Source organism: Notothenia rossii, assembly GCF_949606895.1.
Source record: "Notothenia rossii genome assembly, chromosome: 10".
Lineage (NCBI taxonomy): Eukaryota > Metazoa > Chordata > Actinopteri > Perciformes > Nototheniidae > Notothenia > Notothenia rossii.
Window position 1 is genome coordinate 28,318,044 of NC_136908.1, and position 23,808 is coordinate 28,341,851.

The 23,808-nt window shown below is 43.6% G+C and overlaps 1 protein-coding gene across 1 annotated transcript in view; it reads right to left on the bottom strand.

Moving 5' to 3' along the window:
- LOC307022740 (ectonucleotide pyrophosphatase/phosphodiesterase family member 3) overlaps positions 1-23,808 on the bottom strand; it is a 98,625-nt gene that overhangs the window by 13,022 nt on the left and 61,795 nt on the right. The window contains exons 16-18 of the mRNA XM_079655632.1: positions 13,528-13,597; positions 13,238-13,325; positions 12,403-12,575 (exon numbers count right to left, since the gene is read on the bottom strand). Of these exons, the coding sequence (XP_079511758.1) occupies positions 12,403-12,575; positions 13,238-13,325; positions 13,528-13,597 (331 nt within the window). The remainder of the gene's footprint in view (positions 1-12,402; positions 12,576-13,237; positions 13,326-13,527; positions 13,598-23,808) is intronic.

Here is a 23,808-nt window from a genome sequence, read left to right on the forward strand (position 1 = left end):
TCCCATCTCAAGTCATCTCTGGAGTGACCTCTCAAGTCACCTCTCAAGTCTCCTCTCGAGTTCCTTCTCGAGGCTCCTCTCGAGTTCCCTCTCAAGACCCTACCCTATGTCCTGTGCCGAGGGAGGTTCCGCTGGGGGTCCTGCCAACCCTATGTCCTGTCCCGTTGGGGGTCCCGCCGACTACTCTTCTGCCGGGGTTCCTGCCAACCCTATGTCCTGTGCCGTTTGAGGTTCCGCTGGGGGTCCTGCCAGCTCCATGTCCAGTCCCGTTGGAGGCCCCGCCGACTACTCTCCTGCTGGGGGTACGGCCAACCCTAAGTCCTGTCCCGTTGGGGGTCCCGCCGACTACTCTTCTGCCGGGGGTCCTGCCAACCCCTTGTCCTGTGCCGATGGAGGTTCCACTGGGGGTCCTGCCGGCTCCATGTCCAGTCCCGTTGGAGGTCCCGCCGACTACTCTCCTGCCAGGGTCCTGCCATCCCTATGTCCTGTCCCGTTAGAGGTCCCGCCGACTGCTCTCCCACCGGGGGTCCTGCCATCCCTATGTCCTGTCCCGTTAGAGGTCCCGCCGACTGCTCTCCCGCCAGGGGTCCTGCCATCCCTATGTCCTGTCCCGTTGGGGGTCCCGCCGACTGCTCTTCTGCTGGGGGTCCTACCAACCCTGTGTCCTGTCCCGTTAGAGGTCCCGCCGGGGGTCCTGCCAATCCCTTGTCCTGTCCCGTTGGGGGTCCCGCCAACTACTCTCCTGCCGGGGGTCCTGCCAATCCTATGTCCTGTTCCTCTGGGGTCCCGCCGTCTACTCTTCTGCCGGGAGTCCTGCCAACCCCTCGTCCCCCCGAGACCCCATCCTTGAACTCTGCCTTGCCCCCTCGGCCGTCCGCCCGAGTCCCCCTTTTTGAACTCTGCCTTGCCCCCGGACCGTCCGCCCGAGACCCCATCCTTGATCTCTGCTTTGCCCCCAGGCCGTCCGCCCGAGACCCCTTCCGGGTCCTCCGCTGTGCCCCTGGACTGTCAGCCCAAGCCCGTCCTCCAGACCCCCTCCACCCACCCTGTTGGCCCTAGTTGTGTAACTGTTTAATGGTGTTATCTTTATTGTTACCCCCTTCCCCGTCAATGTATAGTGTTGGTCCACAGCGCAAATGTATTAGTTTAACAAAATCTGCATCTAAAATTGTGGCATAGATGCGTTATTTTCCCCTGTGCAATTCCAGTCTCACATCTCACATCACATCGTCATAAACAAATACCGGAAACAGACCGAAAACATTTAAAAAAAAAAAAAAAAACTTTATTCCGAGTGTGCTTGCTTTTCTCTTTGAAAGTCGTCACATAACGGCATTGCAATACACTGTTCGGATGCATTAAATATTACATATCTGCCCTACTTCTCTATTTATAGAGACCTGATGAGAAGACTTCTAGACAAACGATGAGGAACTGCCGCCAACACTGAAAACGTGACGTGGATCATAAATATATCAGCAATTAAACAACATCTTACATTTCTTTTCACACAATACGTCTCCTTGCAGTATCAACACTAATTCGGCTGACTTTTATATTTGATCCAATTGGTAGATAGGCTGTATTTACACCATAAAGGTGCACAGCTGATATAAAGGGACACCTAGTGGTAAAGCATGTTATTGAATTTCATTATTTTTATTATTAGATATTAATAGGATCCCTATAAAGTATATTCATTACTCGTTATTCTCTAGTAATAGTTAATTAAAGACTGTATATAATGACTATTTTGCACATCCCTTTCAAGATTTCAAGATTTTCTAAGGTTTATTGACATATCATATACACTAACGGTGTAGTCATGCAATGAATGAAAAACTTGGGTCGCAGGTTCCTCAATAGTGCATTTCAAGACTATCAATATTTGTGCATACCTCCAGCAATGTTAACTATGTTAAAGCACTTATTTTAACTGATATTATACATATGTATTATACTCTTATAAGATGATATAGATATTTCATCTCCGGCCTTGTCAGGTATTGAACAATCAATACATAAAGAACACAGAATTATTAAATATAAAACACAGAATTTGTGTGATTATACTAAATGATTTTCAATAAACACCACTGCATATTTACAACTGTTAGACATGCTGATGTAACGCAAATGTTTCCAACTTGGGATCAATAAAGTATATCTTATCTTAAGATGATCGATGGCCACTGCCATATTTGCAAAATGTGCCTCTGAACCTTGACAAGTGCATGTTTCAGGCTTATCAATTAACAACAGGAGGGGTCACAGACCTAAGACCAGCGGTTAAATAAAGCTCTTCTGACCTTAGCTGGCATGTGGGTATATTAATGCTGCCCATTATGGGCACAAGCAATTTTCACCCATTTATTAATTATGTGTTTTAAATTTGAGTGTTTCCTATCCCATAAACATCAAGGGATGTACACAGTTTAATACTGGCAACTTCTTATTATGGGAAATACGAAAACGTCTTTTAAAACTACAACTCCCAGTAGAGACGTGCCATAGATAGAGAATATGTTGCCAAACACAAGAGCCATCATGTGTAGTTCTGGGGACGGACTGGGGGAGGGGGGGACGGGGTGGACCCGTTCAAATCCAGTTTTGGACAGTCTGCCGTGGTTCCATCCCATTTCAAGTGCTGTTCGAGGCTTGGCGTAACCCTCGGAGCACACTCTCCAATCACAGAGCTTGAGGACTATCACAGGGTTTGTCAAGCGAAGCGGAGAGAATACTTACTTCCGGGTGTAATATTCTCTAAAGCAAATGAGCTGCTCCGACCCTCGGTCCTGACGGACTCCAACTTGTGTTTATTAATCAAACAAATAAATAAACACAAGGATAATTATGTTTTATTGTTGAGTAAATGGAGAATTGCACAGGGGAAAATAACGTATCTATGCCACAATTTTAGATGCAGATTTTGTTAAACTAATACGTTTGCGCTGTGGACCAACACTATACATTGACGGGGAAGGGGGTAGCAATAAAGATAACACCATTAAACAGTTACACAACATAACATAAATAATATTGTTAGCAGCGTCCCTAGCAACCACCTTGGCAACAATGAAAACGTTGTATGGACACAATTTCCTGAAGTAATCTTCGTAATAACTAGCAAACTAAAGATCATGTACATCCACTGCACACATAATCTGAAATAACAACTCATATTTCTCGAAACAAATGACATCAAAACGCATTTTAATGGCCAAACTAACTTTAAAATAGGCATTTTCCACTGTGAATAAAAATAATTTCGGCCATGTTTTTTTTTTCTGCAGGGAGAAATTTGAAGGACTCCCGTGACATAGACGCCAGCCAATGAATGGAATGCAGTTGGAGGTCAACCAATCACAGAGTTTGAGAACTAATCACGGGGCTTGTCAAACAGAGCACATGGTGTAGTCCTAAACGATAGCTGGGGATTCTGAGTAGTGTAGTGTCTTCTGCCATCCTTTACTCCGAAAAAATATTTGTTTTTCCGAAACCATCCATCCATCCATCTTCTCCCGCCAGCGAAGAGATATAATCCTTCCACCTGGTCCTAGGTCTACCCCTCGGTCTCTTCCCAGCTGGACGTGCCTGGAACACCTCCCTAGGGAGGCGCCCAGGTGGCATCCTAACTAGCTGCCCAAACCACCTCAACTGGCTCCTTTCGATGCGAAGGAGGAGCGGTTCAACTCCGAGTCCCTCCCGGATGACTGAACTTCTCACCTTATCCCTAAGGGAGACACCAGCCACACTGCGGAGAAAACCCATCTCGGCCGCTTGTATCCGCGATCTCGTTCTTTCGGTCATGACCCATCCTTCGTGACCATAAGTGAGGGTAGGAATGAAAATGGCTCGGTAGACAGAGAGCTTTGCCTTCTGGCTCAGCTCTCTTTTCGTCACAATGGTGCGGTAAAGCGACTGCAGTACCGCTCCCGCTGCTCCAATTCTCCGGCCCATCTCACGCTCCTTTGTTCCCTCACTCGAAAACAAGACCCCGAGATACTTTAACTCCTTCACTGGGGGTAAGGACTCATTCCCTACTTTGAGTGGACAGTCCATCGGTTTCCTGCTGAGAACCATGGCCTCAGATTTGGAGGTGCTGATCCTCATCCCAGCCGCTTCACACTCGGTTGCGAACCGATCCAGTGAGTGCTGAAGGTCGCAGACCGATGAAGCCATCAGAACCACATCATCTGCAAAAAGCAGTGGTGCAATCCTTAGTCCACCGAACTGCAGACCCCCTCCCCCACGACTACGCCTGGAAATCCGATCCATGTATAATACAAACAGGATTGGTGACAAAGCGCAGCCCTGGCGGAGGCCAACCCTCACCGGAAATGGGTCTGACCCCCTCACCCCATACTCCCGCAGCACCTCCCACAGTAACTCCCTTGGAACTCGGTCATACGCCTTCTCCAAGTCTACAAAACACATGTAGACCGGATAAGCGTACTCCCAGGCCCCCTCCAGGATAATTGCGAGAGTAAAAAGCTGATCCGTTTCTCCGAATCGAAGGGGAAAAATACAAAAGCATTGCACACAATTTAAACCAATCAATGTTGGGTAATTAACAAGGATAATCTGGTGTTTTTTAGTCGATGAGTAGTGCAGATATCACTGTAAAATCAATCGACAGTAAGGGGAATACTTACTTCCGGGTGTACAATTCTCCGTTATCCAATGGGAATGGACGCTCACATTGCCTTTAAGGGCAGCCGACACAAACGAATGCCGTGCTTCCATGAGCGTCAAATCCCGCCGCAGATGGAAATACATTGCAATCAGTTGAAAGCTATTTGCGTCCCTTTATGAAGCTGAAGGAGCCTAGGAGCGTCACAACTGCACGCCACGGGACCCTGACCAAGCGTCGCTCCTGGACGATTATAGAGTGAGAGTGTGTTGCCAAGGAACAAGGGGACCGTGCGGCAGAGTTTCAGTTAGATTTTTTTTCACCGGTCAACATGTCCGTTAAAGTTTAAATCTCCCGGACAAAATTAGAAAAGTGCCGGTCAAAGGTCTTTTTTGTTATTTATTGAGCTTTAAAGCAAATAAATAATGACTCTATACAATCATATAAGAATAAAACACGGAGGACGGAGATCTCTTTTTCTCCCCCTCTTCTGACAGCCCAGCAGCTGATCTCAGAGCACGCTCTCCTCTCCTGCAGGGGGGCGTGGTCAGCTGCAGCTCATTTGCATCAAAGCTATGTCACAAAATCAGCCCTTGCAAAAACAGGGCTGGAAAAAGCAAATAGAGCGAAATGAGGCATGACTAAAATGCAGTTTGGTATTTTGAAAAAAAACTATATTTATATACTTTATATATATATATATATATATATATATATATATATATATATATATATATATTGTTCAAATATAGCATGATAGGTCCTCTTTAAAATACTGTATTTACTTTATTCGGGGCGAAGTCAAACAAGTAGAGATATTTAAATGTGGTGTTCTAATAAAGAAATGTATGACAAACTTGTTAGAGAAGTCAGAGTTTAAAACACTTTAAATAAATGTATTTTATGCTGAATCTTCCGCTTTCTTTGCCTTCTCACTACCATGCTTTCATGATAAACATCTGCTGTCACTTTGGGTCAAACTTGGACTGCTGTAGTTTTTTTACTCGTTAAGGTTTCCAGATGAATGGCTTCTGTTGACTGCCCTATTTAAATGTCCTATGACATGCTTTTCCGGTTATTACCCATGTGTTATGTAGCTTTTTTTTTCTTTCTTTCAGATTTGTATTTTGCAATATTTTTGGCACTTGTACAAAGATGAGCCCAAGATGATGCAGGTGTTTCTTGGACTGGATATTTACTCGTACAGGTTTGTGTCAATGTGTTGTCACTGGCTGATTCAGTTCCTTACATATAAATAAAGTGAAAACAACACTGTCTGCTGGTACCAAAGACTCACTATGTTGATTATTCTAAGATGGATTCTTGTGGAAGTTTGTGGGGGATAAAGGAAACGACCAAAGATGAGGCATTTGGAGATAATAGGGCTGATGCATGTTCTTACAAACGTTGAGTCTAGACCGTTTAGGGAACATTTAACATAATTCTAGTGAATCGCTGCTGTTCTTAAAAAAGATTTCCACATACGAATCACAAGTCAAGTCAAGTTTTAGAGAGCCAGCATGAATGAAACCAGAAACCAAACATCTAAGTAGCTAAATGTATATCTAATGAGCTAACCAATTTTACTGAAAACTGGCCGTCTCTGAAGAATCAAACCAATTCAATCATTTTTCACACTGAGCCAACAGTCTCTCCACCTCCTGCTTCACTGCCAAATCTCCCCTCGACTCCTTCTGAAACTCTCAGAAAAACTATGAACAGCACTGTGTTAAATGTCCCATGTCATGCTTTTCCGGTTATTATCCGCCCCCTTGTGTCTTATGTAGCTTTTTCTGCATGTAAACGGTCTGCAAAGTCACAAACCCTCAAAATACACCCTGCAGCGATAAAAACTCTAACATTGAAAATACCTGTCTGTGCTGCCCCAGAACCAACCCGGTATCACGGCAAGACGTGAACATGTGACGATTTACAATGCTGGGAGACGTGAAGATGTCACGATTTCGTCCCTTCAAACGTGACAGTTACACGGTATTGTTAACATGGCCCAACCAGTGGAGCTATACCCGGAAATGCCAAGCAAATGCTACCCCGACGGTCGGTTGTTATTGTCAATATTAATATAATAATGATTTATTTTTTAATAGTCACACTCGATTACGTCAATTTTCTTGTTGCCCCTGCTGGTTGACACCTCTTTTAGCAGAAACAAAGGCTACATTAATGTATTAAATCGATGTTAATCCATGTGTGTGGATGTGGAATTAATGGACGTGACGTTGTGCAATTGCATTGCCAGGCAACAGCTTCGGTTCATGTTAATTTACAAACTCTTCAACTAGAACCGTAGTTATATTTAAAAACATTTTAGAAGGCCTCACAAAATACGTTAATGCAAATTAAAATGTAAATGTGAAGGAATGTGTGTATAACAAAATACATCCATCATAAAAAATACCGGAAACAGACGTAGGCAAGGTCCTCAGCTCGGTGATTCGATGGTTTAGCCGCAATGCACGTTGGGAAATGGTGTTTATGCGATGTGAAACCGAAAACATTTTTTAAAAATAAAATAATACTTTATTCCGAGTGTGCTTGCTTTTCTCTTTGAAAGTCATCACATAACGGCATTGTGATATACGGTTCGGCTGCATTAAATATTACATATCTGTTGTAGTTCTCTATTTATAGAGCCCTGATGAGAAGACTTCGAGACAAACAGGAAGAACTGCCGCCAAAACTGACGTGGCGTGGATCATAAATATATCATCAATTAAACAAGATCAACGGCTAAACCATCGAATCACCAAGCTGAGGACCTGCATGATCTATTTGTTATTTGAGAGAAACACATCATAGGCATGTTTTTATATATTTTTATATATCCGAGACCCATAATATATGCCTAAAAATAGCATGATATGTGCACTTTAAATAAAGTTCAGTTGAGGTTAGAACAGCTCTTATTCAGAACAGAGGATATCTATTTTTAGCACAGTACAAAAGGTGAGACATCAGACAACAGAGGAACTAACTCAGCTGCCAGGGTTCTCACACGCACCAATCCCTGGCAGCACATCACCCCCACTCTCTTCAACCTCCACTGGCTCCCGGTCAAGTCCCGCATCACTTACAAACTCCTCCTCCTCACCTACAAAATCCCTCCATGCCCTCTCCCCTCAGTACCTCACAGATCTCCTCCACCCATACATCCCGTCCCGCACCCTTCGATCCTCAGACTCTGGCCTGCTCTCCATTCCACCTTCACGCCTCTGCACCTTCGGGGACCATGCCTTCAGTGTCGCTGCCCCCACCCTCTGGAACTCCCTCCCTGCAGAAATCCGCAACGCCCCTTCTCTCAACATCTTCAAATAAACCCTTTAAACTCATCTGTTCAACATCGCCTTCCAACAATAACTCAATCTCCCCACCACTTACACTTCCATTTCTGCCCCCTGTTTTATGTTTATGTTTTTATGTTTTTATATTTTTTGTCTTGTCCTTGTATGTTTCTTTGTAAAGCGACCTTGAGGTTATGAAAGGCGCTATATAAATTCAAGTTATTATTATTATGACAACAGAGAGTTCATTAATGTTGGCTTGGTCTGTTTCGGTTTGGTGACACATCATAAACAATAAAATATTACAAAATGGAGCTGTTCATATTGTTGCTAGGAAACAGGGAAGGGCTCTTTTTTTTAGGAAATAAGGGGAAACAAAGGCTGTTTTCATGCATGTAGCAACACGTTAGGCTTGGGGCATTGGGCTCATCACTAAGAGTATCATAAAAATACTGTCAGAACTTGCCCGCAACAGCATTTTTTTTAAATTAGTGCGAATGCTATTTATAGCATTCCATTATAGTTATTCAAATCTTTATTCTTCCCCTTATTAGTGTGAATGTTGTTTACAGCATTCCACTATAGCTCTTCAAATCTTTATTCTTCCCCTTAAACTTATTTCAACCAATACTTTGGTTCTCCATAACTTCAGCTTACTTTCAGCAACAGGAACCATTCAAATATTAAACTATTCAGCCTTTTTAGGAATCAATGGCAAACCTTCAACTTTTTAAAAATATGTTATACTTTTTGAAATATTCAGCTTTTTAAACTCTTTTTTTAACATGGAATTCAATGGGACGACTCTTAAAATCCTCTTTTCCTACACCTTACGCCAAATGCTTCTCCTTCCACTGATCCATTGATATCTTTTACTCTTTTTGAGATATTTAACTTAGTTAGGAGCTTGTTAGAGAGGCCTTTTTCAGATTTTAACATTGGTGTGTATTGCGCAGCTCATTAAGTCTAGAGTGCTTTGATCTCAAAACAGAGTGCAGGAGTGCTTGAAATCTCCCGAAAAATTGTTTTAAACCTGCCATAATTCCCAAACCCTACACTTCTCAGACATATTTTTTCATGAAAAACGTAGGAAAACCTCTCATAGGTTGGAACATTTAAAAAAAAATAAGAACAAATATTAAACAAAATGCCTCTTGAGGGCATGAAGAGACAAAAAGTCCACCCAGCTCCCAATTGATTCCCATGTTAAAAAAATCTGGATCTTTTTTCAGAAGAGAGAGAAGTACACTTTAGACAAACTGCTCTCATCTTCACATTTACCACACAAAACCCAAAAAACAAACACATATCAGTTCATTGGGGTTCCCTAATGCTCACGGTCTGTTCATTTTTTGATAGGAGCGATAGTTTTTGAACAGGTGGCAAAATTGTCAGATATGATCCTCAATGCATTCTTAATGACACTCAGTGCTGCAGCTGGTAACCATGGTGTTGCTGGGCAGATTGAAAGCTTTGATCTCTGGGCTCACACAGGTGTTATGATTATTTGTAATGATTAGGTGCTCAGCACAGAAACAAACACTGACAAACACACTGGACTTTAACAGACTGTCTCAGCCTATTCTTTTCTGTCTGATGGAGACTTCATACTGACTTCAACAGGTTCCACATATTTTTTACATTATTGGTGACTTATGGTTTTAGTCGAAAAGTTTGCAGTCAAAATATTCTGTTGCTTTCCCAGGCCTTTTTACTTTCTTTTCTCTTCTAAATACAAATTCATTCGCCACTACTTACATCTGATATTTAACCCCTTCAGCCTATTTTCAGCTGCAGAAACCATTCAACTATTACATTATTCAGCTATTTCAGGATATCAAGGCTATACATGTTGTTGTTGTTTATACCTTTTTTTAAACCTTTTCTTTTAAATATTAAGCTTTTTCTGCATTTTTGTAGCTGAAAGCAGCTACCATTCAGCTAATAAGATAATCAGCTTTTTCTGCATTTTCAGCTAAATTCAGCCATAAATGTTCACAGCATTCGCACGCATTTTCTGCAGGAAGTGCATTTTCTAGTTACTGTCTGAAATACACAGTAACCTTTTGCATTATGCACTGGCCTGCAGCGGGGGCACTGATGGAAAAGTGATTTTAAGCCCATAAAAATGCTGCTGTTTTAGCCAGGTTTCCAAATATGCATCTCTTTACCAATGGCGCAACAGCAGAAATTGATTTTGTGTTTTTTGGTTAAGGAAAATGAACCTGGTGCTGTTAAACTAGGTTAGCTACATTAGCTAGTTAGTAGGGGTGTAACGGTTCACAAACTTCACAAATTTCGGTTCGGTACGTACCTCGGTTTTTAGGTCACGGTTCGGTTCAGTACGTTTTCGGTACAGCAGAAAAAATTATCACAAAACATAAAATATATATATATATGTTTTTATTATTATTAAACTGTGCATAATGTATTCACTCAAATAATTACAAAATAAAATAAAATAAACATTAAGGTGCAGCATTTCGAGGAACTGAAATAATCTGTATTTGAACGTTACTGTACTAGTACTCACAAAATATAAACCATTAGTTTTGGGTTTTTAATTATTATTAAACTGTGAATATTCACTCAAATAAATACAAAATATCATAAAAATAAACATTAAGGTGCAGCATTTCGATGAACTGAAATGTATTTGAACTGTACTGTACTAGTAGCTAAGCAGCCAGTTTGACATTATGACTTGCTTGTCATTGTATTTTCATGTTTTTTTTAAGAAAAATTAACTTGTCCACATTGCTTGCTAAAAGGGTAGATCTGCTGGCACTAGCAATGTCTCCTGCTGTGGAGAACACCCTCTCGCTAGGGACAGAGGTAGCAGATACAGCCAGGTAGCGCTTTGCTAACATGGCAACATGTCTTTTTTCTTTTGGTACCGGTGATATTCACGTTCGGGTGATGCCTTTTCAAATGAGTGTGCACTGTGCAAGTTTGATGTATTGCCAGCCGCGTAACCAATTTTAGTTGAACAATGCCGACAAACAGCTTTGGTTCGGTCCACCTGTCTTTGTCCGTCATCCTTGTACGTAACTGCGAAACCAAAATGTTCCCAAACGGGAGACTTCAATGATGCTGGAGGATTTTCGAGCTCAACTTTATCTGCGTTCACCATTTCAACAGTTCCTCAAATTACTGACTACATTTGAACGCATCCCTCTGACCAGCTCTCATAGTATGCCTCTCGTCCAATGAAATGACTTGCTCGCTCTATGACGCGTTGAACCCAATGTGAGCTAATTACTCTGAATGCTGCAATGCAGCACCTGAGATTACTTCCAAAAATGTGTTCACGTTCTCAATTTTTTACGTTTAACGTTATATTCGTTCGGTACACTTCGGTACACACGTGTACCGAACCGAAGGGCCCGTACCGAATAATTTCGATACGTGTACCGTTACACCCCTACTAGCTAGCTTATAGCGAATCTGCAATAATATAGCCCCATTTAATCTGCAATCACATTGTTAGAATAAGCCAATAACAGTTACATTTTAGGTACATCTCCAATAATAGTTCAGTTGGCCAACTTTATAATCCCTGAACATCAACAAGCGCTCCGGTCCCACCTGTGTGTTGAGGAATATTTTTGCTTAGGTGTTAGCCTTTGATCTAGGTCCTCATTATTTATTATTTTTCTCTGTCCTCATGGCTCAGGCATGTAACCTGGGGGAGTTTCCGTTATCTCTCTCACATAGAGGCAGCTCTGTCTCTTTCTATTATTAGCATATAAGAGACCCGTGAGTCCAGCATAACAGATGTGCAAGTCTCTGGCAGACAACCTTAAGTTATGGACAAACAGTTCTGTTGCCCTGCTTGTTTATTCTTAACATGAAGAATGTTGATTTATTATTTCTGAACTAGTTCAAATATCTGACTAGGGGAAAGATTCTTCAGAATTGTTTTGGGCAATCGCTGTGTCGCCTCGTGGCTGCAGCAAATGTTTTTGTCAATTCTCCGGCCGTAACATAAAATAAACCTTCAGCTGTTTGGCATCAAGTTCCAGCTCTCCCGTGTTTTGTTGTGTTTGGACTCCATTGCACCAAAAGCTTCCATTACACTGCTTGCATCACTTTTTGGTGTCCCTGATTTTGTTGATTTTTGAGCGTCTTGCAACGTTTATTCATTTGCATCGTTTTGTATTTGCAGCATTTCATTTATAATGTGCTTTTAAAAACAAGCTGCGCATGTTTCGTCAAGTTGATGAAGATTTTTCTTCATTTGCATGTGTTTTCTCACATAACTGTTTTTTTATTTGCATCCTTTTTGAAGCGCGTTTCTCCGAATGGTGAAAAGTGTTTTGGGCTGTTGTAGCGTGTGTGCACCTGTCGTCCACCATAGGTTTGGCATATGGTCTGTAACTTTTGTTAACATTGAATAGTAAAACTGAAACTTTTCAATCACATATTCTATTTACTAATAATTAATTTAATTGTGATAATACCTACCAGGGCATCACATGTGCATCCCAGGCTGTCTGTAGGCTTGAGACTGATCAGAGGACAGCTAGTCGGTCCACTCCGCTCTTCAGGATGCGCTGGTATAAAATAGGGTTCCCTGAGGACATGGTTCATACTGCCGTGGGTCCCGTTGTTCTCAATTGGAGTGATCTGCAAAAGGTCTGCACGGAACAGTGACTGTTTAGTTTTGTAGACCACTGTGAACAGTTCATATTTTAAATTCAAGGTTTTCAGAGCCGGAGATCTAGCATTGTATAAGTGTAGCCTTTGGTCTATGTTGAGGTCCTGTCGTTTCTTACAAGTAAAATTATCGATTATACCCCCAACTAAACACATAACAGTCTGCATTTTACTTGGATGCTTACAGTGAGATAAGAAACACCCATAGCAGAGGTTGCACTAGACTTTTTCGCTGCCCGTCATTTTGACGGACAGGATCGTAACATTTTCGTCAAAATCCAGTATTACCCGTCGGCCTTTACACAACTCTAACGAGGGGGGGGGGGGGGAAGAGAGAGCACGCTAGTGAACTGTCAACAGGGGGCGGCGCCGTGTTATGCATGCCCACTGCACCTCGCGGGAGCACGCACAGCGTAAAACCAAAACTCACAGACATTTCAATGATTTGTACGGCAAAGTTAGGTTTGGAAACGGTATCATTTCCTTTTTGGCGGGCATGCATAACACGGAGCCTCGCTGCGGGGAAGCTTTGGCGCTGTTCCGAGTTTGTTCTAATCTGTCAAAATGATGAAATGCTTTCAGATTTTTCCATTATTGTTAAAAAAGATATTCGGTTAACGCGACCTCTGACACATAGACTCACCACACATGAGATTGTATAGCTCAATGTTGGAGAAAGGTTCAATTTCTGTTACGTTCTTGAACTTGGGTCCGTAACTGACAAACATGGCCTGTAAGAAAAAAGGGAGGGAGACATTTGAAACCTTTGGGTTATAGGGTGAACACAATAAAAAACATTAAAAAAATAATTGAAATTAGAAACGAATTGAAAACCAGAGAGAAAACAATTGAAATGATACAGATACTTTTCTATACATTGTAATATTAGGTAGACTTTGTGGAGGGCTTATAGAACATAGTTTCAGTTCTCACGTGCATGCTCTCGGCATCGTTGTCATAGCCGTGAGTGCCGCCGGAGCAGAATGAGAGAGATCCTGGATATCTATGGAGAATCCAGAACAGATTTAAGTTTTAATAAAAATGAATCAGATAAGAAACGTGCAGAGAGAGAGGAGAAAGGAATGAACTCTATTGGTAGAGGATTTTAAACAAAGGACCAGGTGTGCTTATTAAATATCCCTGATTTCAATTTGTGCTTTGAAAACCCCTCCAGAGACTGATATTGAACTTCTTGGGCAAAAAGAATAATGGCCATATAATAGGGGTGTAACGGTACACGTACCCGTACCGAAATTATTAGGTACGGGCCCTTCGGTTCGGTACACGTGTGTACCGAAGTGTACCGAACGAATATAACGTTAAACGTAAAAAATTGAGAACGTGAACAACTTTTTGGAAGTAATCTCAGGTGCTGCGCCGCAGCATTCAGAGTAATTAGCTCACATTGGGTTCAACGCGTCATAGAGCGAGCAAGTCATTTCATTGGACGAGAGGCATATTATGAGAGCTGGATAGAGGGATGCGTTCAAATGTAGTCAGTAATTTGAGGAACTGTCTAAATGGCGAACGCAGATAAAGTTGAGCTCGAAAATCCTCCAGCATCATTGAAGTCTCCCGTTTGGGAACATTTTGGTTTCGCAGTTACGTACAAGGATGACGGACAAAGACAGGTAGACCGGACCAAAGCTGTTTGTCGGCATTGTGTTGAGGCAGAATCTCTGCTTCGCGCCGTTCCTCTATGAGTTTGTTTTAAAAGAAGGAAAAGTCAAAGCACCAGGATAAGGGTTAAACAATAATCTGCTTTAATGGTAAAAAGATACAATACATCACCCAATCTCCTATTCACCTAATCACGAAGCTCTCTGCAGAGTACTCCGGGCTCAGGTTCTACCACCGTGTGATATACGTACCACGACAGCCAGTCAGAAACAAGAGCGCCGATCTTCAAAATGATCACAACATTTATACACAGGTGGGGAGGAGTTTTATCGCTTGCTCTTCCCTAGCTATTTGTTATTGGCGAGTTCACTTCTGAGCGAGCTAGCCAGTGAGTTGGCAGTGTTCCATTGGTCGGTTTCACTTCTGGGCGGGACCCCAAGCAGTGAGTCAGCAGTTTGTTGATTCCATCTGTTGCTTCACAGTGTATGTGTGTGTGTGTGTGTGTGTGTGTCCCTCTGCCCTTAGGCAGATCCCCCAATCAATGATTTGGAGTCATGACAGAGGACTCTTTGACAGGACACATACTCATTCCCCCTAAACATCTTCAACACACATCTTATCTTTAACAGAAGTTAATTGTTCTTGTCGCTTAATGGCTTCTGTGAACTTCCTTTCACCTTGAAGTCAACTTACTAGGAATGAATACATTTTATTGATAAGCTCAAAAGGACCTTTATCTTGTTTACTGCTGGGTGACCCAAGTCTCAAGGCCTGCAGGATGCGCATCATTAACTACAAGACTTTAACTGCCTTATCTGAAAATGTATCTGGTAATTCCCCTGTTAATTGCAAGGATTTTTGATAATTAACAGAGAGACCCTAGGGGCCTCTTCTTGGTATCTGCTAGGCAGAAGTCACTCAATGCATAAATCACAAGTTTAACACACATTCTATATAAGGTGATATTAAAATGAATATACCAGATTGAACTTTCCTGCCATAACACGTTACTTTAATACTTCAAATAATTCAAACAATACTTCAATTGTTCAACTAAAATTGGTTACGCGGCTGGCAATACATCCAACTTGCACACTCATTTGAAAAGGCATCACCCAAACGTGAATATCACCGGTACCAAAAGAAAAAAGACTGAAGTGCAAAGCCAACTCCCGCTAGCATTTAAGCCTCCACCATTCGCAAAAAGTTCAGACCAAGCCAAAGCTATTACAAACGCCAAATATCCTTATGTTGCCATGTTAGCAAAGCGCTACCCGGCTGTATCTGCTACCTCTGTCCCTAGCGAGAGGGTGTTCTCCACAGCAGGAGACATTGTTAGTGCCAGCAGATCGGCCCTTTCAGCAAGCAATGTGGACAAGTTGATTTTTCTTTAAGAAAACATGAAAATACAATGACAAGCAAGTCATAATGTCAAACTGGCTGCTTAGGTACTAGTACAGTACAGTTCAAATACAGATTATTTCAATTCATCGAAATGCTGCACCTTAATGTTTATTCTATGATATTTTTGTATTTATTTGAGTGAATATTCACAGTTTAATAATAATTAAAAACCCAAAACTAATGGTTTATGTTTTGTGAGTACTAGTACAGTAACGTTCAAATACATATTATTTCAGTTCATCGAAATGCTGCACCTTAATATTTATTTTATTATATTTTGTATTTATTTGAGTGAATACATTATGCACAGTTTAATAATAATAAAAAAATATATATATATATTTTATGTTTTGTGATAATTTTTTCTGCTGTACCGAAAACGTACCGAACCGAACCGTGACCTAAAAACCGAGGTACATTTCCGAACCGAAATGTTTGTGAACACCCGTTACACCCCTACCATATAAACACATGAGTAAAGTCTTATTCTGCTTTCATGTCTGACCCAGGTCTAATCTGTCGTAATGTCTCCCAGTCAGTTTCCTACATTATTATTCACCAATAGGGATGGGTATCGTTAGGATGTTATCGATACCAATACCGATACTGCTTATCGATACCGGTATTTTTTGATACTCTTATCGATACTTTACAATAATTTGGTGCTCAAAATTATAGACATGATTACAAGATGTGAAGATTAAACAACAGTCATTTTATCATAATTAATTTGTATTTCTTATTTAATGTAACTTTTTCAATGTCATACCAAGCAGGTATGAGTGTGTGGAAGGGGGGCGGTAATTAGGGGCAGTTCATGAATCCATGTAAACATGACATGATATGATATATATATATATGACATGATATATTTTAATATAATTCAATTCAATATTTTAATTTCACCTTTTTACTTTACCTTATGTTTTATTAATATTTTTGTTTTATTTTATTTGGTCTCTAAGAAAAACACAATGTTCCCCTTGTCTAAATAAAGTAATTCTGATTCAATGATTTTGATTATGGATATATATTGTTATCATTCACTGACGTCTCGTGTTGGCTTGTCTATCCTCCCTTCTAAACTGTGGTGTATTTCAACCCGGTCTCACGGCATTTCGTGTTATAGTCACAACATTTAATCTATTGATTCGTGTTCACCAACACGATTTTCCCCTTCTTTTCGTGTCATACAGAACGATTTTAAAAGCAATGTATTTCTATTGGTAGTGTGTTTCGTGCCTGCAACACGTATTTTTGTCCGGTCCGGTCTTGGATGACCGGAAGCTGTGTGGTTCATAAAAACATTTTCTTACTCAATATCAAGCCACGATTATTGTTTTTTTTAAATCGTATAATATCGGACTTTTAAAAAAAAAAATCTTTCTAAATGTGTTATTATTTTCTAAATAACACACTGTTATTTACTCAACAATAGCACACAATTATCCTTGTTTTTATTTATTTGTTTAATTCTATAATCTCAGATTTTTTTGGCGTCCGTCAGGAACTGAATTTCCAAATAAAATAACCGGAAACAGATACTGTCACACTCCTAGGTTTATGTCACGGTTTTAGTGTTGTCTGTCTGGTTATGGGTTTTGTAAGTCTGTTCATTCGGTGTTTTGTCTTCCTCCTTGTGTTTTGTCTGGTCGTTAGTTTCCCTGGTGTGTCTGATTGTCTCATTGTGTTCACCTGTTGCCCTTTTGTTTCTCCCTCCCCTGCCCAGCTGTGTCTTGTCCTGTGATTACCCTTCTGTGTATTTAGTCTAGTCTTCCCCCTGTGTTCCATGTCGGTTCATTGTTTCCCCTCCATGTTATTCCAGGGTCTGTGTTCCTTGTGCTGCTCATTTGTTTTTTGGATATTTTGGATACTGCCTTTTTTGCCACAGCTTTTATTATTTTAATAAAGCTCGCTTTTCGTTAATACTGCTTTTGGGTCCTACCTTTTCCACGCATCCTGACAGAATGAACCGACCAACAATGGAGCCAGCAGATTTTTATTTTTATTTGTACTTGTTCTCCCTCGAGTACACTCTTCAGTGTCATTATGCTGAATGGAGTAGAACCTCGGCTAAAAGGGACAAAGAGGCTGTCCTCAAAAAGACACAAATGAAGGTGGACAACGTGCCATGGTTGAGAAGCTCATTGCCTGAGTTTCTCAGAATTTTTTCTCGTAGCCCTGAGTGCCAGTCTCCATTCTCTGACCCTTTCTTGGGATCACGCCTGGCGTTTGGAGGTCTACGGAGCCTCCAAAAGACCTCTAAAAGACGCAAGGTCAGGAAGCCTGCTCGTACTCAGGTACCGGTCCTAGCAGTCATGGTTCTGGCTCCAGTGCCGGCCCCAGCAGCCATGGTCCCTTGTCCAGAACCGGACCTTACAGCCATGTTTCCGTGCTCCATTGCCGGCCCACACAGTCATGGTACCATACTCCAGTACCATCCCACACAACCATGGTTCTGTGTTCCGGTTCCTTGCCCAGCAGCCATGGTTCCTGCTCCAGTGCCAGCCCCAGCAGCCATGGTCCCTGCTCCAGAACCGGAACTTACAGCCATGTTTTCGGCTCCAGTACTGGCTCTCCGGCCGACGCCAGCTCCCCGTGTCCTGTCGGCGTACCAGCCGACTCCAGCACCCCGTTTCCTGTCGGAGTACCGACCGTCTCAAGTCACCGCTCCAGTTCCCTCTCAAGTCTCCTCTCAAGTCTCCTCTCAAGTCCCCTCTCGAGTTCCCTCTCTAGTCCCCTCTCAAGTCACCTCTCGAGTCCCCTCTCAAGTCACCTCTCGAGTTCCCTTTCAAGTCTCCTTACAAGTCAACTCTCGAGTTCCCTCTCAAGTCACCTCTCGAGTTCCCTCTCGAGTTCCCTCTCAAGTCCCCCCTCGAGTTCCCTCTCGAGTTCCCTCTCAAGTCCCCCCTCGAGTTCCCTCTCAAGTCCCCTCTCAAGTCCCCTCTCGAGTTCCTTCTCAAGTCCCCTCTCGAGTCCCCTCTCAAGTCTCCTTACAAGTCAACTCTCGAGTTCCCTCTCAAGTCAACTCTCGAGTTCCCTCTCAAGTCACCTCTCGAGTTCCCTCTCAAGCTCCCTCTCGAGTCTCCTCTCGAGTCCCCTCTCGAGTTCCCCCTCGAGTCCCCTCTCCAGTCACCTCTCAAGTCTCCTCTCAAGTACCTTCTCGAGTTTCCTGTCTAGTCCCCTCTCCAGTCACCTCTCAAGTCTCCTCTCAAGTACCTTCTCGAGACCCCTCTCGAGTTCCCTCTCTAGTCCCCTCTCAAGTCACCTCTCGAGTTCCCTCTCAAGTCTCCTTACCAGTCAAATCTCGAGTTCCCTCTCAAGTCCCCTCTCGAGTTCCCTCTCAAGTCACCTCTTGAGTCTCCTCTCAAGCTCCCTCTCAAGTATCCTCTCGAGTTCCCTCTCGAGTTCCCTCTCGAGTCCCCTCTCGAGTCCCCTCTCGAATTCCCTCTCAGGTCCCCTCGAGTCTCCTCTCGAGCTCCCTCTCAAGTATCCTCTCGAGTTCCCTCTCGAGATACCTCTCGAGTCTCCTCTCGAGTTCCCTCTCGGGTCCCCTCTCGAGTCTCTTCTCGAGTCCCCTCTCAAGTCAACTCTGGAGTCCCCTCTCAAGTCCCTACCCAATGTTCTGTTCTGCTGGGGGTCCTGCCAGCTCCATGTCCAGTCCCGTTGGGGGTCCCGCCGACTACTCTTCTGCCGGGGGTCCTGCCAACCCTATGTCCTGTCCCGTTGGGGGCCCCGCCGACTACTCTTCTGCCGGGGGTCCTGCCAACCCTATGTCCTGTGCCGTTGGAGGCCCCGCCGACTACTCTCCTGCCGGGGGTCCTGCCAACCCTGTGTCCTGTCCCGTTGGAGGCCCCGCCGACTACTCTTCTGCCGGGGGTCCTGCCAACCCTATGTCCTGTGCCGTTGGAGGCCCCGCCGACTACTCTCCTGCCGGGGGTCCTGCCAACCCTGTGTCCTGTCCCGTTGGAGGCCCCGCCGACTACTCTTCTGCCGGGGGTCCTGCCAACCCTATGTCCTGTGCCGTTGGAGGCCCCGCCGACTACTCTTCTGCCGGGGGTCCTGCCAACCCTATGTCCTGTGCCGTTGGAGGCCCCTGCGACTACTCTTCTTCCGGGGGTCCTGCCAACCCTGTGTCCTGTCCCGTTGGAGGCCCCGCCGACTACTCTTCTGCCGGGGGTCCTGCCAACCCTATGTCCAGTTCCGTTGGAGGTCCCGCCGACTGCTCTTCTGCCGGGGGTCCTGCCAACCCTGAGAGCCGTGGTCTTCGCCCTCGAGCCCAGCCCCCTGAGTGCCGCGGTCTTCGTCCTCGGGCCCGGCCCCCTGACTCTTCCTGCCGCTGCCTTCGCCCTCATGCTCGTCCCCCTGAGTTCGCCCGCTGTGTTATTCGCCCCTCCATGGACTCTGCCTTGCCCCCGGGCCGTCCGCCCGAGACCCGTCCTCCAGACCTCCTCCAGTCACCCTTTCTTGGCCCTAGTTAAAATAATACTTTAATCCGAGTGTGCTTGCTTTTCTCTTTGAAAGTCATCACATAACGGCATTGCAATACACGATTCGGCTGCGTCACATATTACACATCTGCCGTAGTTCTTTATTTATAGAGCCCTGATTAGAAGACTTCTAAACAAACTGTAAGAACTGCCACCGAATCTGAATACGTGACGTGGATCATACATATATCAGCGCAATACGTCTTCTTGCAGTATCAACATTAATTAGGCTGACTTTTATATTTGATCCAATTGGTAGATAGGTTATATTTATACCATAACAGTGCACAGCTGATAGAAAAGGACTTGGCGTTTTTAAAGATAATACTGATTTTCTTTGAATATAAGAATGTAAATACTGAGTTGAAAAAATAGTCAGGGGTTTTGGGTGATGGGAGACACATCTATGGATTCAGAATTTCAATAGCGTACAATTAAATGACGGATATACCTTTCTGTCTGTGATGTTTTACAAATCAGATATTAATGTGTAGAAGTAAAACATGAGAAATAGTATAGCAATATCCTGTAAAATTATGTGAAAACATGAATAAAACTACACATCTTCAGATGTTATACATACATAAGTGTCCTACACTAATAATAAACAATTATTATGGGATTGTATGCTGTGTGTGCCTTACTGTATGTGCACCGCCTAGTGGTTAAAGCACGTTATTTACTTTTTTTTTTAATGTTATATTTGATGAAAAAAATATTAAGAGTAGATACAAAATAGGGAGAAAGTAGAAGGTCAATGATAGAAATATAAAAAATCAAGAAGATACTGTAAGTGATCTCAACAATATAACAGTTTAGTGCCGGATGTACAAAGATATTAATAGGAGGATGTGCAAAACAGAAAAATGAATTAACCTTTATTCAAACATTAAAGAATACTTTAGGTTAAGGTCTTCTTTTAAATAAGAAAAAAGCGTTGGGGTATCTACAGATATATATTAAGCCTGACAAAGTACTTAACGTCTAATATATTGCTTTCCTGCAATGTTAACTACAGATGTAGCACTCCAGATAGGACTCACATGGGTGTGTCCCAGTCAAAAGCCCAGCGGATCCCAGTGGCTGGGGGTGTTGCCAAATTGCTAGAGGGCATTGCCAAATTTCCCCATTTGTTCAATTACAGGATTTAACCATGAGATGGCGCTTCATTCTCAAATACACAAAGACAACTGAGTATTGTAGAACTTAGTCTGTTTGCAATGTTTGCAGCTCTGTAGTTGTGTTTGTTGAATACTGTAGCATGTAATCACTTATTTGTTATGGTTTTCACAGGCTACTATAATGAAAAACGAAGACTGACAAAGACATTAAGAGTCCTGTGGGAGTCACGTGGGAGGCAAAGAGGAGGCAAATCCTACTCTGATTGCGCCAAGTATCGCTGGTGTTATTTAGTTTTATTCAATTCTCTTGGGCTCTCTAGCCCCTCATGCTATAATCATGTGTATTTTCTGCATTCCTGTTCATGTGTCTTCTCGCAATTATCACTGGCCCCGTGTTTCTCCAAATCGATCTCACCGGCCTGCTCTCGTCTATCCCACATGCTCCACTGAGATCCAGCATCTAGTTTCAGGGGGCCTGTGGAACTGCCAGTCAGCTGTTCCTAAGGCTGACTTCATCTCTGGCTACGCTTCCCTGCAGTCTCTGGATTTCCTTGCTCTCACGGAGACCTGGATCACTCCATCCAACACATCCACCCCAGCAGCTCTCTCCACAGCATATTCCTTCTCCCATACACCCAGACCCTCTGGCAGAGGAGGTGGCACTGGTCTCCTGCTCTCTCCCAAATGGAGCTTTTCCCTCTTCAAGCTACCTAATTTCACTCCTTCCACCTTTGAATTCCATGCCGTCACAGTAACCCATCCTATACAATTAACCATTGTTGTTCTCTACCGTCCACCAGGCGCCTTGGGGGACTTCTTGGAGGAATTAGATAATCTCCTCTCACACATCCCTGAAGCTGGCCCTCCCGCTGTACTTCTCGGAGATTTCAACCTCCAGACAGGGAAGATATCTGAACTAACATCTCTGTTAACCACCTTTGCTTTCTCACTGTCTCCATCCCCACCAACTCATAAAGCTGGCAATGTCCTTGATCTCATATTCTCAAGGAACTGCTCTACTTCTAACCTCTCTGTAAACCCGCTCCACACATCCGATCACTTCTTCATTTCATTCTCTCTACCCCTTTCCAAACATAACAACCTCATCTCTTCTAACTCTGCTCCTGTCCACCGTAACCTCCGTTCCCTCTCCCCCTCTACCTTTGCCTCATCGGTGCTCTCAGCCCTCCCTTCCTCTGACTCGTTCCAACTCCTGCCTCCAAACACTGCTGCAAAAACTCTCCTCTCGACTCTCTCATCCTCTCTGGACTTTCTCTGTCCTCTCACATCGCGGCCGGCTCGTCAGTCCCCTCCTGCTCCCTGGCTAAATGATGCACTGCGTGCTAATAGAACCATCCTTCGGGCAGCAGAGCGGAAATGGTGGAAATCCAAACACCATGACGACCTCCTAACCTATCAGGCTCTCCTCTCCTCTTTCTCTGCTTCCATCTCTCAGGCAAAAAGCACTTTCTTTCAAGATAAGATCCAATCTTCCTATTCCAATCCCAAAAAACTATTTTCTATCTTCTCCACCCTCTTGGACCCCCCCAAAGCACCTCCCCCCTCCTCCCTTCTGTCAAGCGACTTTGTTAACCATTTTGAAAAAAAGGTTGATGATATTCGCTCTTCTTTTTCTGACTCACCTTTACTCACCGCTGGGTCACCAGACCCTCCCTTCACCCACACACTGACCTCCTTCTCCCCTCTCTCTCCAAGTGAGGTTCTTACCCTCGTTACCTCTGCCCGTCCTACCACCTGTTCTCTGGACCCTATCCCCTCAAACCTCCTTCAGACTATCGCTCCTGATATTCTACCATTTCTCACCCATTTCATCAACACTTCTCTAACTTCTGGTCACTTTCCAAACAGTCTCAAGGAGGCAAGAGTAAACCCTCTCCTAAAGAAACCCACTCTCAACCCGTCTGATGTTATTAACTACAGGCCCGTCTCTCTCCTCCCGTTCCTGTCTAAAACACTTGAACGCGCTGTCTTTAAACAACTCTCCTCTTATCTCCATCAGAACAACCTTCTGGATCCGCACCAGTCTGGTTTCAAGGCAGGTCACTCAACAGAAACTGCTCTCCTTGCTGTCTCTGACAAACTGCACACTGCTAAAGCAGCCTCCCTCTCCTCTGTCATCATCCTTCTGGACCTGTCTGCTGCATTCGACACGGTGAACCATCGGATCCTCCTTCGCACTCTCCAAGAACTTGGAGTTTCAGGCACTGCACTTTCCCTCCTCACCTCATACCTCAACGACCGCACCTACAGGGTTACTTGGAGAGGGTCCGAGTCCGACCCTTGTCAATTAACTACAGGGGTCCCTCAGGGCTCGGTTCTTGGTCCCCTCCTCTTCTCCCTGTACACAAACTCGCTCGGGTCTGTCATTAGCCCGCATGGTTTTTCATACCACTGCTACGCTGACGACACCCAACTAATTCTGTCCTTTCCCCGCTCAGAGACCCAGGTCGTCGCACGCATCTCTGCTTGCCTAGCAGACATCTCTCGGTGGATGTCTGCTCATCACCTCAAGCTCAACCTTGACAAGACTGAACTGCTCTTCCTTCCGGGAAAAGATT